Genomic DNA, 16,144 nt, shown 5'->3' with positions numbered 1-16,144 from the left:
TGTATGAACAGATCCTCCTGCTGGAGTGAATCTTTTACTTTTATGAAATGTCACTCTTAAGGCAAGTAGTACTTCTTGCCTTAAAGTATACTTCGTCAGCAATATAAAAATTGGCCTAGTTTAGCATGGTATAGCTTTTTCTATTCTCTTACTTTCAACCTATGGGAAAGTAGGTTTTCCCACAGCCTAATTTTTAAGGTGTGTCTGATGAAAGCAACAAATAATTTACTTTTTTCTTCACCCATTCTGACAATCCTTGTGTTTTAATTGGAACATTTAGTCCAGTAGTCTAATATTTGCCTTAGTTTATACCATCTTACTATTTATATGGTTTTGCCTCACTTGTTCTATGTTTCTATTTGCTCTTTCTTAATTTTTACTTAGATTCTATTTTTTTGTCCCCCAAAAGTATTACGTAATGGTTACACATTCTTCTGTTCTCTTAATGGTTACCTGAGAGCTGTGCTGCATACTTCAGTAGCCACTAGCCACACGGAGCTATTTAAAGTGCTAACATGTTACCTTATAACTTTAGTAATATTAATGATGATGATTACAATGACAATTTAAAACCCATAGTGCTTATTTAATCCTCACCACATAATCTGAGGTGAATATACATACTACTATTATCTCAGTTTTATAGATATAGAAACTGAGATGCAAGGAGAGTAAATAAATTACCCTACAGTGACTGAATTTGTACAAAGAGGCTATGCCTCAGGCATTTACACTTACATGATATTTTCCATGGATTTGGGTTTAATAAAAATGGAGATAGGGTAAAGCTGTGCAATCTGTAATCTCTTTATGGCATTTCCAGACACATCAAGGATACAGTGTTTGCCCTAAAATAAAGGGAACAAAGAAAAAAAAAAACCAGTGAACCAAATATTCTCAATAATATCAAAGGTACATTTCCCACAGGCCCAGAGTCTAAATCGTGGTATGTCTGGATCCTTGTTCACTTTAAGCAAACTTGTCACTTCTCTCAGCAAACCTGATAGGAAATGAAATGATTATGCATAATTAATTTGCCATTTTCAAACAAATGTTATATTTAAAAAGGAATGAGAATACAGTTCCTAGTTTTCACAGATCAGTAATTTCTCAAAATGGTGAAAACCAGTGCTCCGCCCCCCCTTTTTTTTTTAAATTTAAGAGACAGGGTCTTGTTCTGTTGACTAGGCTGGTCTTGAACTCCTGGGGCTCAAGCGATCCTCTCACCACAGCCTCCGGAAGTGCTGGGATTATAGGCATGAGCCACTGTGCCAGGCCCAGGTTCCTATTTTTCATTCTGCCAAGAAAAGGTATTCATAAAGACCCCAAACTACCATCTCCCCATAGCTATCATTTCATAAAAGATAAAAAATCCTAGAGTAAGGGCAAACCTTTTAAATAAACAAATGTGTGAAACCTCATTACCACTACTCAATCCTTCTGTTTCTCATTTTACTAGGGACAGACAAAAACTCATAAACTAGCATATGGGACCCAATTCTGGATTTAAATGACAACTTTTCTGACAAGCTTAAACTCACTGACAAAGGATACTTAGGTTTTTAATATAGATGGGCATTTCCGTGGTAAGCAGAGTACTAGTTATTATTTATAACAGATTTGCTTCTAGTACATTTGAAATCAGGCCCTCCCCCATAACGCAACTTCAGTTGTTTGTTTGTTTTTGAGACGAAGACTTGTTCTGTCACCCAGACTTGAGTGCAGTGGCACGATCTCGGCTTATTGCAACTTCCGCTTCTTGGGTTCGAGCAATTCTCCTGCTTCAGCCTCCCCAGTAGCTGGGATAACAGGTGTGCGCCACCACACCCAGCTAATTTTTGTGTTTTTTGTACATATGGGGTTTCACCATGTTGGTCAGGCTGGTCTCAAATTCCTGACCTCAAGTGATCCACCCACCTCGGCCTCCCAAAGTGCTCGGATTATAAGTGTGAGCCACCACACTTGGCCCCATAATGCAACTTCTAACCCAAGGACTTGAGTCCAAGTCAATACATGATAATTTCAATTTGGTGGACACACTTAAAATAACAAATTTAATACTGTAAAATACTCCAAACATATAGAAAAGTAAACAGACACCATGTATCCATTATCTTTTATCAGATATAAATATTTTACATTATCGCTTAAACATTTTAGTAACTTGATACTGAAATATTAATATTCTATGTTTGCTTTAGCTCTTTCTATATATGTACATAATAGTTTGAGAATAAACTGCATAATGCTCTTTTACCTCGTATTTCTTAGAAACAATGGCAGCTCTTATATAATCACAATATGATTCCAAGTGGCCATCTAATGTTCCTTATTGGAAAAGAAAAAAAAAAATTCCTGGTCCAGGATCCAATTCAGGATCATAGGATCACACACTGTATTTAGTTGTAAAGTCTCCGTAGTCTCCGTCAATCTGACACAGTTCCTCAGTCTTGGTCTTTCTTGATCTTGATGTTTTTAAAGAGTATAAAATATTTATGTCATAGAATATGCCTCAACCTGGGTTTGTGTGTTTCCTCACTCTCGGATGGCAGGTTACACATTTTTGGCAGGAATACCACAGATACAATGTGTGTCCTTCTCAGTCCATCCCATCTGGGAGGTGATATTATATCTATTTGTCCCACTGGTAGTGATGCTAATTTTGATCACTTGTTTAAGGTTTTATCTGCTAGGTTTCTCCACTGTAAAATTATTACTTTTGCCTTTGTAACTGATAAGTATTATGGGGAGGACACTTTGAGACTATATAGATATCCCGTTTTTCATCAAATGTTCACTAATTTTAGAATACACTGATGGTTTTTGCCTGAAACAATTATTACCATGCAGTTCTCAAAAGATTTTCTAATCATTTCTTCTACCTTGATTAGTAGACAGTCCAAAGTGTTCCCTTCTATCCACTTATTTACTCATATACAGATGCTCCTTGACTTATGATGGGAGTTACGTCCCAATAAACCCATCACAAGTTGAAAATACTATAAATTGAAAATGCGTTTAATATACCTACCCTACTGAACATTATAGCTTAGCCTAGATTACCTTAAATGTGCTCAGAACACTTACTCTACAGTCAGACAAAATCATCCAACATACCTGTTTTATAATTAAGTGTTGAATTTTTCATGTAATTCATTGAGTCCTGTACTACAAGTGAAAAACGGAATGGCTGTATGGGTACTTGAAGTATGGCTGCTACTGAATATGCATCACTTTTGCACCTCTGTAAAGTTGAACCATTCTAAGTTGGAGGCCATCTGTGTTTACTTCATTATGGAGTCTAGGATTTTAATTTTACTCTATATATTATAATCTGTGATTATCATTTATCTTGATATTCAAATTATCTCAGACTTGGCCAGTGGGGGACCCCACAGCTTGGTTCCTTGCCTTTTTACACACCCTCATCACTCATGGAGTACTTCCTTGTTTTTCTGGCAGCAAAAATGTTACAGGCTCATCCTGCACTTTTCCAGTCCTGGCCCCAGAATCAGCCATTTCTCTAAGGAGTCTTGGATCTTTCAATTAACGAATTATATTTAGAAGCCAAGACCTGGGCACCAGATATTCTCATGGCTTATTCAGGGTTATTTTTAGTTCTTCTTAGTGGATAGAGCAAATAAGCATACGTGTGTGTATATATAAATACACATCTTTCTATATCTACTCTATTACAATTCATGGGTTCATATTCATAGCTCTAATTATCTAATATCTCCAATCCAATTATCACAGAGTTCATTTTATCCTCTCCCTTTTTCTGACAGCCAAACCTCACTCCCACTACTGTCATTATATTAGTTTATTTGCTCAACCCTAGAATATATATTAGTTTCAGAACTGTAAGACCATACACTCCACCCAACAAACCTACTAATTGAATTTTATTTTGTTTACAGATCTTTCTGTCTTCAGCTTGTGTTAAAGAATCTCTGGGATTAAGACTTCTCCCTTCTCCCCTCTTCAATGTAGTTATTCATTTGAAATGGCTGGACATCATTTCCTATGTACAAAGGCCATTTTATATCTTATTTTTGTGTGAACTATGTATTCTCATCTTTTGTCCATTTTTTTTTTCCTATTGGGTTTCTCGTCTCTATTCCCTGTTTTTATGAGTTCTTTATATATTGGGAATATTAGCGCTTTTCTTCTTGCAAATTTTTTCTGTCAGTTGTCTTTTGACATTGTTAATGGTGTTTTCTAACAGTTTTTGGAAAAGTTCTTTAGCCATAAAAAAAGTTTTAAAATTTTAAGTGGTTAGATTTATTGAACTTTTCTTTTCTTTCTTTTTTTTTTTTTTAAGAGCCAGGGTCTTGTTCTGTTGCCCAGGCTGGAATTCAGTGGCATGATCATAGCTCGCTGCAGCCTCAAATTCCCAGGCTTAAATGATCTTCTCAACTCAGCCTTCTCAGTAGCTAGGACTATAAGGGTGTGCTGCCATACCTGGCCCTTATCTCCTTATAATATATGCTGGAGGGCTAGGGTTAAACAAAAGGTCTATCTCTAGCAAATGACCTTAAAATAACTTCTCCTCTTACATTCATGTTACCATTTCTATTTTCACTTTCTTTGTCTACCTTATTTACCTGTTTTATCTTGTATGCACTTTCCTGAGCCACCAAAAATTAATTATGTAGGTAAGCAAATTCATTACGTTAATAAAACTAATTAATGCTGTATCTATCCTACCACTCTTTCATACTGTCAAAGGCATATCTGATTAGAAGCTATATTCTGGGATTAGTCTGATGCTTACCTTTTCTGCTACTTCTCGCACAGACTGAACACTTGTTCCATATAGATGATTGTTATACTGGCCAGCTTCAATGAATTTATGTTCCTGGATATCTTTTTCCATCTGCTCTCTTGAAGTCACAAAATGATAATCTCTTCCGTCTACCTCATAATCTCGTTTTGGTCTAGTTGTATCTTTAACAGAAAAAAACTTGGGGAAGTGTTTAATATTAAAAAAAAAACCCACAATAAATCCATTTTCTACTTACATCATTATTTTGTAAAGTTCAACAGATTAATTTAAATCTGAGAAAGGACAATAATATGGAGGATGGAAGAGTAACTGATAAAATAGGTACAAACTGTTAAAAAATGGTTCTACCTATTTTTCCCACACACAGTGACAGGCACTGTTAAGAGTAACAATGAAATGTTTTTGTCTGGTTTACTCACGAGGGACACAGGATCCAAATTTGTCGGGAAACTCTGAGATCAAGTCGTCATTGATCCGGTCTTTCATGGGTCCCAGTATGATCACTGGCCGAGTGTAATTAACTATAAAGATAAACTGCACGTTAAAAGGAATAAACAGTCAACAAATATCAATGTATTTTATTTCACTAGAGAACAAAAATGCCCTTAACTGTTTTAAATAATTTTTTTCCTCTTTCTCCATCTCACTCAACCATCAACCAAAGATGCATAACTTGCTCTTTTATAATCTTGACTAAGATCTTAAACTCTACTCAGTCTTCTGTTAGAAGTCATATTGATAAATCAACCAAGTTAAATTTGGTATGTTAGCAGATAATGTTTCTTTAACATTGCAAATCAAAGCATAAAGTATAGTGTTATACAGATGGCTTTGAAGTAGAAATTGTAAGGAAGCAGAGCAAAGAAGGGCAGAAAAGAAATTGGATGTGGGAAGTGATATAATCCCAGTAGTAGTGTTCTAAAAAGATGATCTAACAGAAGTATAAACTCTGGGTTGTATGGGATCATGCTGGAAGAATGGAGATTGGTAGTGAGACTGAGAACTAACACTGTGAGAGAAGGGATGAAAAGAAGGTCATAAATAAGAAAGAAGTAGAATAAACAGTGCCCAGAACCTAACTGGATGAGGAGGAGGAGGAACGGAGAAGGCTCAAAGATGCTTCCAAGATTTTCAAAAAAGGGTTATTTGGAAGATAGTGATGCTAACAAGAACACTGGAACGAAGTTGCTTAGGAAATACAACACAAATATAAAAGTCAATATGAAATGACTAGATTCTAATATACTGTGTAGTAACCTATGTTTCATAAACACATGTAGTAAATTTCTGCATATAAATGTAGTAAAAAAAATTCTAATATAACATTTTTTGGGGTATTAGACTTTTTTCTCCCAAATTAAAAGTATATTCTTCTAGAAGATTATAAAACATCAATAGTCTTCACAAACCTTCTTGTTGGTTCACTGGTTCATAAGATAAGACGTACTCTTCTTGACCACCTATTAGAAAGTGAAGGCACAGATGAAAAATGTGTCAAGATAATTGATGCTCATCTAATTCTTCATCAACAACGTTATACATTACACAACTTTCCCGAGAAAATGGCAAGATATGGAAAGGTTAACTTTATGGCAAGATTTAGTAAAAAAAAAAAAAAAAAAAAAAAAAAAAAGTGGCAAATTATAAAGTCATAAAAGTGAGTTTGCTAAATGTAAAACAAAATACAAATGGGCTATTTAATCAATATTATATTTTATAGATAATCAAATCTAAAAATCTTCATTTGTGATGCTGTTTACTTAGAATCTAAGAAATATTAAATCTGTTAAAGATTAATGCTTTAATGAGCAGTCTATCTATCTATCATCTGTATACATATTAGGTAACTTGTTACTATTAAAACATGCTACTTTTTTAGTTCTACCAACTATAATATTGAATACAGTATATTTTATTTTAAAATAATTACATCGTAAAATTAAAAATTATAAATGCAAAGGTGAAACTATTGTTACTATTTCACTGATGAAAAAATTCACTAACTCAACTTTGTAAAAAATAATAAATTTAATGTGAGTCAAAAAGAGCTTTAGATAAAACTAAATCCTTCCAATAAAATAAACCACAGTGATAGTAAAGGAGATAAATATATTCGCTTTGACCTTAAAAGCACAAGAAGTTAAAGCTTCTAAAGGTTAAATTAAAGGTTCAGAGCTTAAGAAATATTCTAAATGAAAGAGTCTACAAATGATATCTGAATCCAGTGTAAAGAAATAAAAAGAGTTAAAACTCTTAAGAGTTGTTGTTGTTTTTTTTTTTGAGATGGAGTTTTGCTCTTGTTGCCAGGCTGGTGTGCAATGGCATGATCTCAGCTCACTGCAACCTCTACCTCCTGGGTTCAAGCGGTTCTCCTGCCTCAGCCTCCCGAGTAGCTGGGATTACAGGCGTGCGCCATCATGCCCAGCTAATTTTGTATTTTTAGTAGAGATGGGGTTTCTCTGTGTTAGTCAGGCTGGTCTCGAACTCCCGACCTCAGGTGATCTGCCCGCCTTGGCCTCCCAAAGTGCTGGGATTATAGGCATGAACCACCACACCTGGCCAAAAACTCTAGTTTTAAAATAACACATACCCCCCTCACCCCACAGTGAAAATTAGAAAAGACTGTGTTAACTCAAGTGGTTCAATGAAAGCAATCAATATTGGATAATGTATTTGAAGATTTTCTCTTTAATTATCAAGATCCTATAACAATTTTACCACGAATTTTGCGATTGGTTTATATTATATGTATGTACCTGTAGGTCTTTTAAATCCATACATGGGCATAAACATTCTTTTCTGCTTTAAAAGTGTGTATTTATTTGTTTTCAATTTTATTATCAAAGCATATAAAACTGATATTTTATAAGCTGTTTTTTTAAAGTACTGGATGTAAAACATGCCTTACATACTAGCAAACACATGCAATTTGAATATTTCACACATTAATAATTCATGCAAATGGTAAGACAGACAGTATATACTTTCATTACCTCTTTTTAGCCTAGAAAGCCACTCAGCTACCCTATAGTGGGTTCTGGTTATAAGCAATAAAATGCTGAAATACAGGAAATCATTTCCACACCAAAAAAAATCATTAAGTAACTACTATGTAGAAAAATAATCAACCAAATGAATGGCGGTTAAAAGTATATACTGTCAACATGAAAAAGTATTAGGGACTGATATCAACAGGATGGACCTTTTGAGCAGCCGTACTCATCTGTAATCAAGATTACTTTCATATTAGACAGCAGTAAAAAAAGAAAGTTAGAAAAGTAATTTTAATTTTTAAGGTGTTACAACTGATATTATGTACCCTCCCCCTTCTCCCATGCCCCAAGTCTGTTTAAAACATCACATGGTTGTGCAGTTCACTTAATAAAACCAAGAATGTAATATACAACAGCAAAAGAGAAATTAGTATTATTTTTCGGGCGATCACTGAAAATGTTTCCTTATTTCTTCTGTTCACCAAGTGCTGATGATAAACAATAACGTGACCCAGATCAGTATTGGTGACAAAGAATAAAAAAGGAAATAAAGCTAATGATAATTTAGCATTACTGAAAATACTGTTTTAGTGCTGTTAAAACAGAATTATTATTATTATTATTATTATTATTATTCTTGAGACGGAGTCTCGCTCTGTCGCCCGGGCTGGAGTGCTGTGGCCAGATCTCAGCTCACTGCAAGCTCCACCTCCCGGGTTCACGCCATTCTCCTGCCTCAGCCTCCCGAGTAGCTGGGACTACAGGCACCCACCACCTCGCCCGGCTAGATTTTGTATTTTTTAGTAGAGACGGGGTTTCACCGTGTTAGCCAGGATGGTCTCGATCTCCTGACCTCGTGATCCGCCCGTCTCGGCCTCCCAAAGTGCTGGGATTACAGGCTTCAGCCACGGCGCCCGGCCAAAAACAGAATTATTAAACAGAATGTCAAAATACAAGTTTTCCCTCATTTAACTATTTGCTTCTTATAAAAAATACATATACATATGTATCATGTACACAAATAATTACTAAACTGTTTTTAGTATTTTATTAAAATTTTATAAATTAACCTCTACATATATAGTATGATTTTATTTTTCAAGTACAGAATTTTACTTGTCTCTCCCTGATTTTAAAATAACGATCACATAACTCTAAGTTTTTAGAACGTATCACTAAGAATCCCTCCACCCCCGCGGAGGACGGATTACACAAGATTACAAAAGAACAAGTAACTTAAGACACTTACGGTAACTACTTTCACTATCGCTGGCATTAGAAGTTACATGCTCTGAAATTGCAGGACAATGAAAAAAAGTAAAGAAAACAGTGTCATGAGTTTAAAAAGCAAATAATCAAAATAAAATGTTGCGATATAAGCCATATATAACAAAATAATTTTTTAAAAGTGTTTTCATTTTCTTTAAAATACTATTTTTTTCAAATAATAAATATTAGCAAAGGAAAACACCTGTAATTAAGGACAATGCCTTATTTTTGTACAACACAGTTTCTGAACAAATCTATTATAAATAGCAACTAGAATATGACAAAAAGGGCAAAGTGATCCTGAATTAGTCCAAATGTAGACATAAAACCCAATGGAGAAAATACTGTTGGCACTATCTCAGTTTCTGAACCGGCAGTAACTGGCAAAGGGGACACACTAAGCAAATAGATGCCCATTTTAATGAAGGGATGTCTTTGTAATTAAAAATAAAGAGATCATCTTATTTTCAGTCCAGCTTCGCTCGTGTTTCTGAAGATGAAAATCCATGTTTCTGAGATCATACAGATAAAGGATTTTAGAAGTTATAAATTCAGATGTCTCAGCTGGAAGGGAATGCACCAATGGTGGCACTGCATTTTTTTTTTTTTTTTTTTTTGAGGCGGAGTCTCGCTCTGTCGCCCAGGCTGGAGTGCAGTGGCCGGATCTCAGCTCACTGCAAGCTCCGCCTCCCGGGTTCACGCCATTCTCCTGCCTCAGCCTCCTGAGTAGCTGGGACTACAGGCGCCCGCCACCTCGCCCGGCTAGTTTTTTGTATTTTTAGTAGAGACGGAGTTTCACCATGTTAGCCAGGATGGTCTCGATCTCCTGACCTCGTGATCCGCCCGTCTCGGCCTCCCAAAGTGCTGGGATTACAGGCTTGAGCCACCGCGCCCGGCCAACACTGCATTTTAAAACCAACTAATTCCCCTCCTTAAAAGTGACTCCGTTTCACGACTTCATTGCTTAGTAAACAATAGGCACGCTTCTCATCCATGTAAATGTAATCTCAAATATTCTCCCAATAAATATCCCCCTTGCATTAAACAAAGACTAATACATTTATTTCTAAAAAATAAAAATAAAACTTTCAACGAGACAGGGAAACCGACATTTTTATTTTAACTTTTTTTTTTTTTTTTTTTTTAATTAAATTAAAGGGACAGGGCCTCACTCTGTTGCTCAGGTAGGAGTGCAGTATACCACTGCACTATAGCTCACTGCAGCCTCCACCTCCTCTCCTGGGCTTCTGTGATCTTCCCATCTTAGACCAGAGTGGCTGGGACTTCAGGTATGTACCACTATGCTCTGCTAAAATTTTGTTTTTTTAATAAAAGAGACAAGTCTCAACCACGTTGCCCAGACTGATCTCAAACTCCAGGCCTCAAGGGATCCTCCCATTTCAGCTTCCCAAAGTGCTGAGATTACAGGTGTGAACCACCACACCCAGCTGGAAATTTTTTTTTTTCTTTTTTTGAGACAGTCTCCCTTTGTTGCCCAGGTTGGAGTGCAGTGGCACGATCTCAGCTCACTGCAACCTCTGCCTCCTAGGTTTAAGCAATTCAATTCTTGTGTCTCAGACACCCGAGTACCTGGCACTACAGGTGTATAGCACCAGGCCCAGCTAATTGCTCTATTTTTAGTAGAGACTGGTTTCACCATGTTGGCCAGGCTGATACTGAACTCCTGAGATCAAGCGATCCGTCTGCCTTGGCCTCCCAAAGTGCTGAGATTACAGGCATGAGCCACTGCGCCTGGGTGGAAATAAAATTTTTTAAGGTAAAAAAAAGTTTGAGGCTGGGCATGGTGGCACATGCCTGTAATCCCAGCACTTTGCGAAGGTGAGGCAGGAGGATCACTTAAGACCAGGAGTTCGAGATCAGCTTGGGTAACATGGAGAGACACTGTCTGGAAAAAAAAAAAAAAAAAAAAAAAAAATGCTGGGCTTGGTGGTACATGTCTGTAATTCTAGCTATTCAAGAGGTTGAGGTGGGAAGACCGCTCAAGCCAAAGGGTTCCAGGCTGCAGTGAGCTATGAATATACCACCGCACTCCAGCGTGGGTGACAGTGTGAGATCCTGTCCCTAAGAAACAAAAACAAAAAAGAAAAAAGTTTGAAGATAAGTATCTGCTATACCATACCACTCACAGAGTCTCCTAAAATCAAGTATCACTATTAAAACGTACAGTGAATGGTTGAACTTAAGATTTCAAATTAAATAAGATTTTTGAACTGCTATCATAATGAAAAATGTCTGTTATTTTAACTTTCAAAGACAAGATATAACTTTCTTAATCATGATTACAATACATTTTAAATAAAGCAGAGACTTTAAAAATTGCAAGAAGAATTCACTAATATATGTAAGCACATGTAAAATGGTAGGTTTTTCTTTGGAGTCTTGCTCTGTTCCCCAGGCTGGAGTTCAGTGGCAAGATCTCGGCTCTCTACAACCTCCGCCTCCCAGGTTCAAGCTATTCTCCTGCCTCAGCCTCCTGAGTAGCTGGGATTACAGGTGTGCACCACCACACCCAAATTTTTGTATTTTTAGTAGAGACCAGGTTTTGCCATGTTGGTTAGGCTGGTCTTGAACTCCTGATCTCAGGAGATCCACCTGCCTCGGCCTCCCAAAGTGCTGGGATTACAGGCTTGAGCCACCGCACCTGGTCAAATGGTAGGTTTTTTTAAAGCTTATATTAAAATATTTCTTTCCATTCACCACATGGGCTTGATAGCAATACTTTAAAATTGGTGTATAATATTCTATTAGATTGATAAATTATTTACCTTCCTATTTATTATTTAGGTATTTTAATTGCTTTAAACTGTTTTCACAAGTATCAACAATTATGAATGTCTTCATTTATATATACCTTTAAACTTTTGTCCTATTTCCTTAAATTTCATTCCCAGAAACACGCCACATTAAAAAAAAGAGTTATTCTGTTTATATTAGCATTGGTATCACCCTCTGCCATCTCTAGTTTGTAAACTAAAGAAAAATTAGTTATTGCAAAGGGGAGTATAAGTGGGAGTACAGAAGAAACAGAATTGGTAAATTTTCAGTTGACAATTATGAAAGCTGGATAAACAAATACTTGCAGGGTTTATTTTTACTAGTCTTCTACTATTGAATGTATCTGATATTTATATAATAAAAAGTTTAAGTTACCAAAATCTCTTCACTATCTGTTTTTTTGGGATTTCTTCTACTCACCTTAAACCCTCTAAGATTGCCAAAAGCTATACAACAATCAAACTCTGCAAGTTCTTTCAAATATCATTCTACTTATTAGCTCTTCTACAATAAAACCTCACTACTCAAAGTATGGTCCTTAGAATAGCATCATCATCATCATTTGGAATGTTATTAGAAAATAAAATGTTTTCTTTTGATAATTGAAAATGTTCCTCGTAAAACCATTTTACAGAAGAAGATAGTCAAATTACCAATAAACATACAGAAAAGTGTTCAAGTTAATTACTTGTCAGGGAAACGCAAATTAAAACCACAAAGGGTGTCTCTACCATCCACCAGAATGGCTAAAGTGAAAACACAAAACAGACATGTCAAGCATCGACAACGATATGCAGCAACGGGGGTTCATATACTAGGAATGGGCCAACTCAGAAAACTACTTGGGAAAACTATGTGGCAATATCTACTAAGGCTGGACAAAAGTGTATCTATATGATCCAGCAATTCCTTTCCTAGCTATTTCCCCAACAGAAAGGCATATATATGCTTACCACAAGACATGGGTAAGAATGTTCAAAGTAACACTATTTAAAATAGCTCCAAACATACGTTTATTTATAAGACTGAGACAATATATGTAGTTTCATATTTTACTTTTTTCATATATAGTGAGCATTTCCCCATGTCATTATCTCTAAATATGATTTTTGATGGTTATGTAATATTACATAGTATGGATAAATCATACTTGATCAGCACTTCCTAATTGCAAGGCATTTTGCCATGGTTTTAATTTTTTATTTTTGCTGTTATTACTAAATAATACTATAATAAGCATTCTAATATACAAGGCTTTATCTCTATCTCTAATTACATCCTTAGGATAAATTCTTTGAAGAGTATTTAGTGGGTCAAAAGATGTGCTTTTTCACAAAGGCTGTGCCAGTTTACACTCCTAATTGTAATACATTAAAAGCAGGAATTTAGCAGAACTCTCTTCGTCACGGGTTTTGCTTTTAAACAAAAGTCTGCAAAGTGACAGGTAAAACATCATTTTGCTTATCACTACTAGGCAATTAAACATTTTTTACATGCTTATTTCATCTGCTTATCTTTTGAGCACTCTTGTCCAGCTTTCTAATGGAGAGTTAGCTTGTTTCTTATTACCTGTTAAATAGTGTAAAGATATTATCCCTGTGGCATACATGGTACAAACACATTCTTCAAATTTTATTTTATTTTGTTTTGATAGCTTTTTTTTTTTTTTTTTTCTTTTTTAAGACGGAGTCTTGCTATGTCACCCAGGCTGGAGAGCAGTGGCGTGATCTCAGCTTACTGCAACCTTTACCTCCCAGGTTCAAGTGATTCTCCTGCCTCAGCCTCCTGAGTAGCTTGGATTACAGGTGTGCACCACCATGCCTGGCAATTTTTGTACTTTTAGTAGAGACGGGGTTTTGCCATGTTGGCCAGGCTGGTCTCGAATTCCTGACCTCAGGTGATCTGCTGGCCTCAGCCTCCCAAAGTGCTGGGATTACAGGCGTGAGCCACCGCGCCCAGCCTGATTGTGATGTTTGATGAACAGATCTATTTCAAATCTCTCTAACCAAGTTTTATCATTGTACTCAAACGTTTCTTCCTGACAGAGTATATCATGTTTCTCTTCTGGCTCTCCTCTACTACTACATCATCAATCTGAAGCAATGATACTACTCTTACATCCTGTTCGTAATGCAAATGAAGATAAGTCTGTTTTTGGCATTTACAAGCTCTGCACAACTATGTGTACGTCTTTAAAATGAGAAGAAAGAAAAGACATATGCAGCAGGAAACCTCTGTGTCTGAGGAAATTTTTGAGGTGTTGTACAAAATGGAAAGTTGTAAAAATGGAAAGGCTACATGTAATAAGAACAAACAAACCTTGTCTCAAATCTTACGTCATAATTTTACTTCTGAGTACCTTATGTATCTTTTATTGAGTTACGTTTCCTTTCAGTCTCTGTTAAAGGAATCTTACCTAGTTCTAGTCCCTTGAGCTTTTTCAAAATTACCTCCTTAAAGCATAAAAGCTGCACAGGCTTTTATTTCTAGCTTTTCACAAATGATGATTTAGTTGCATTCTCCCAAACTTCCATTGTACTCTCATTAGTTCTGTTTAGCAAAATTAGGTTTGATAAAACAATTTCTCTGTTTTTGCTACTGTCAACAGGGCAAATATATAATTTACCTGACTCTCTTCTTCTCAGAATAAAGAACAAATGAATTCATGTCTATACAAAGCATTCTATGGTATCACTTCTGTTTCTCTGCTCCTCAATTAAATACTCCATTTTTCATAGGTTGTATGAATTTACAGCAGATACACATTTTTTTCTTGATATTCCAGTGTTATTCCATGTCTCTTCAATAGGTTGGGTTCTCTGGAGTAACTTAACCTCTGCTTGGGGTTGAGTTTTGTTCCAGTAAGGCCTGATGACTACCTATATTAAGTTGCACTTATTTTCTTATATTAAAGTCTCTCAAGATTTTGCTTAGTTTATGCCCTATATTCTTAACTTTAGAATATAAGCAACTGAGGCCTCATGTAATGTCCTTGAACACATCCTTCTTCCCAGTATTTACTACTATATAATCATGGGCACCTTGTCAACTGCCTTATGTCATCTATTTTATGTGATAACCTCCATCATATCCAGTTTTAGAATTTTACTGATATTTTTCTGTCTTCTCCAACATTTTCTGAATAAAATCTTGATCTGATGATCAAGTTACCAGGTGAATAAATTCTTTTAATTCCTGTGAGATGAAGCACAGAAATCTATTATTCAAGGGATCTTAGGTCACTCTCCAGAAAATAAAATATTTTTCTGAATAACATTGTCTGATAATCAGTTACTATTTTTCACAGTATTTCTCTTCCAAAGTCCCGATCTTCAATTAGAACCAGAGATACAGGGTCAAAGTATAATTATCATCTATTGTAACATCAATAGGGGAACCAAATTCTTCATTTAGTTTCTTTTTCTAAGAGTTTCCTATGTCTCTGTTCACTTAACAGATAAGAAAAATCTATGGGTCTATTTGTTGATTCATACCACCTCTAAAGTATGTTATCAATCTCAAAATAAATTCTATAGCATACATAAACTGTGGTAGTATCTTCCAGTTTTAGAGGTTTTCATTGATAATTTTCCCCAAATGTAAGAGATTAAACAATGCGTGCCACTACTGATAGGAAATCTGTGGCCCTTACTAAATCCTATAAAGGCACACGCAAAAATAACAAAGTGTGTCTAACAGAAAGAGTTGTACATAAACATACTGTCCTCAATCTAATACAAACTTTAATCACTAATGTTGAAATAAAAGTACCTACAGTTTAGATTAAAATTCCAGTATAAACTTAGCATAAATCGGAAAAATGCCTCATGTAAAATTTAATGCTTATTAATGTAGGTCTTAGAAAGTTAGAAGATATTGGCTATATGCTTAATGATCAATGAATTAACAAAGAAGTTTCAAAATGTTTAATAATCTAAATAGAAAGAACCATTTAGAAAACAAGAGATTAAAAGATTACTTCTATGAGTCACTGTAACCTCAAGTTACTCAGTAATGTTTGGTAAATTTTCATAGTTAAGCAATTTGAAAACACGCGCAAATTAAAAATTTTATTTGCTAAAATGGCTTCTTGCTTCATTCATTCATTCCAACATTTATTGAATGACTTCTACATACTAGAACCTGTGTGAAGCTTTACATGAAGATTAAGTAACTAGCTAGAAAATTAAACAAGAACAGCAGCAACAAAAACCAAAAACAAAGGCAACATCTTAGCTAAAGGAAAAACAAAATAGTTCTTATATTCCGGTGGTAACTTACAACTTTCTCAAAAAAA

The 16,144-nt window shown here is 35.5% G+C and overlaps 1 protein-coding gene across 14 annotated transcripts in view; it reads right to left on the bottom strand.

The window, feature by feature from the left end:
* Positions 1–724: 724 nt before the first annotated feature.
* DLG1 (discs large MAGUK scaffold protein 1) overlaps positions 725–16,144 on the bottom strand; it is a 270,543-nt gene continuing 255,123 nt past the window's right edge. For 8 of the 14 annotated variants that reach the window (XM_017873496.1, XM_017873494.1, XM_017873498.1 and 5 more), the window contains 6 exons: positions 9,032–9,073; positions 7,992–8,027; positions 6,199–6,249; positions 5,209–5,310; positions 4,778–4,950; positions 725–848 (listed from right to left, as the gene is read on the bottom strand). In XM_017873496.1, the coding sequence (XP_017728985.1) occupies positions 735–848; positions 4,778–4,950; positions 5,209–5,310; positions 6,199–6,249; positions 7,992–8,027; positions 9,032–9,073 (518 nt within the window). In that variant the 3' untranslated portion in view covers positions 725–734. Of the gene's footprint in view, positions 849–4,777; positions 4,951–5,208; positions 5,311–6,198; positions 6,250–7,991; positions 8,028–9,031; positions 9,074–16,144 lie in introns of those variants that run through there. The other 6 variants (XM_017873499.1, XM_017873502.1, XM_017873503.1 and 3 more) reach the window with 3 other exon arrangements.

This window comes from Rhinopithecus bieti, unplaced genomic scaffold, assembly GCF_001698545.2.
Source record: "Rhinopithecus bieti isolate Rb0 unplaced genomic scaffold, ASM169854v2 scaffold_5626, whole genome shotgun sequence".
Taxonomy (NCBI): domain Eukaryota; kingdom Metazoa; phylum Chordata; class Mammalia; order Primates; family Cercopithecidae; genus Rhinopithecus; species Rhinopithecus bieti.
Note: the sequence above shows the minus strand (reverse complement) of the source record. Positions and strands in the feature narration are given on the sequence as shown.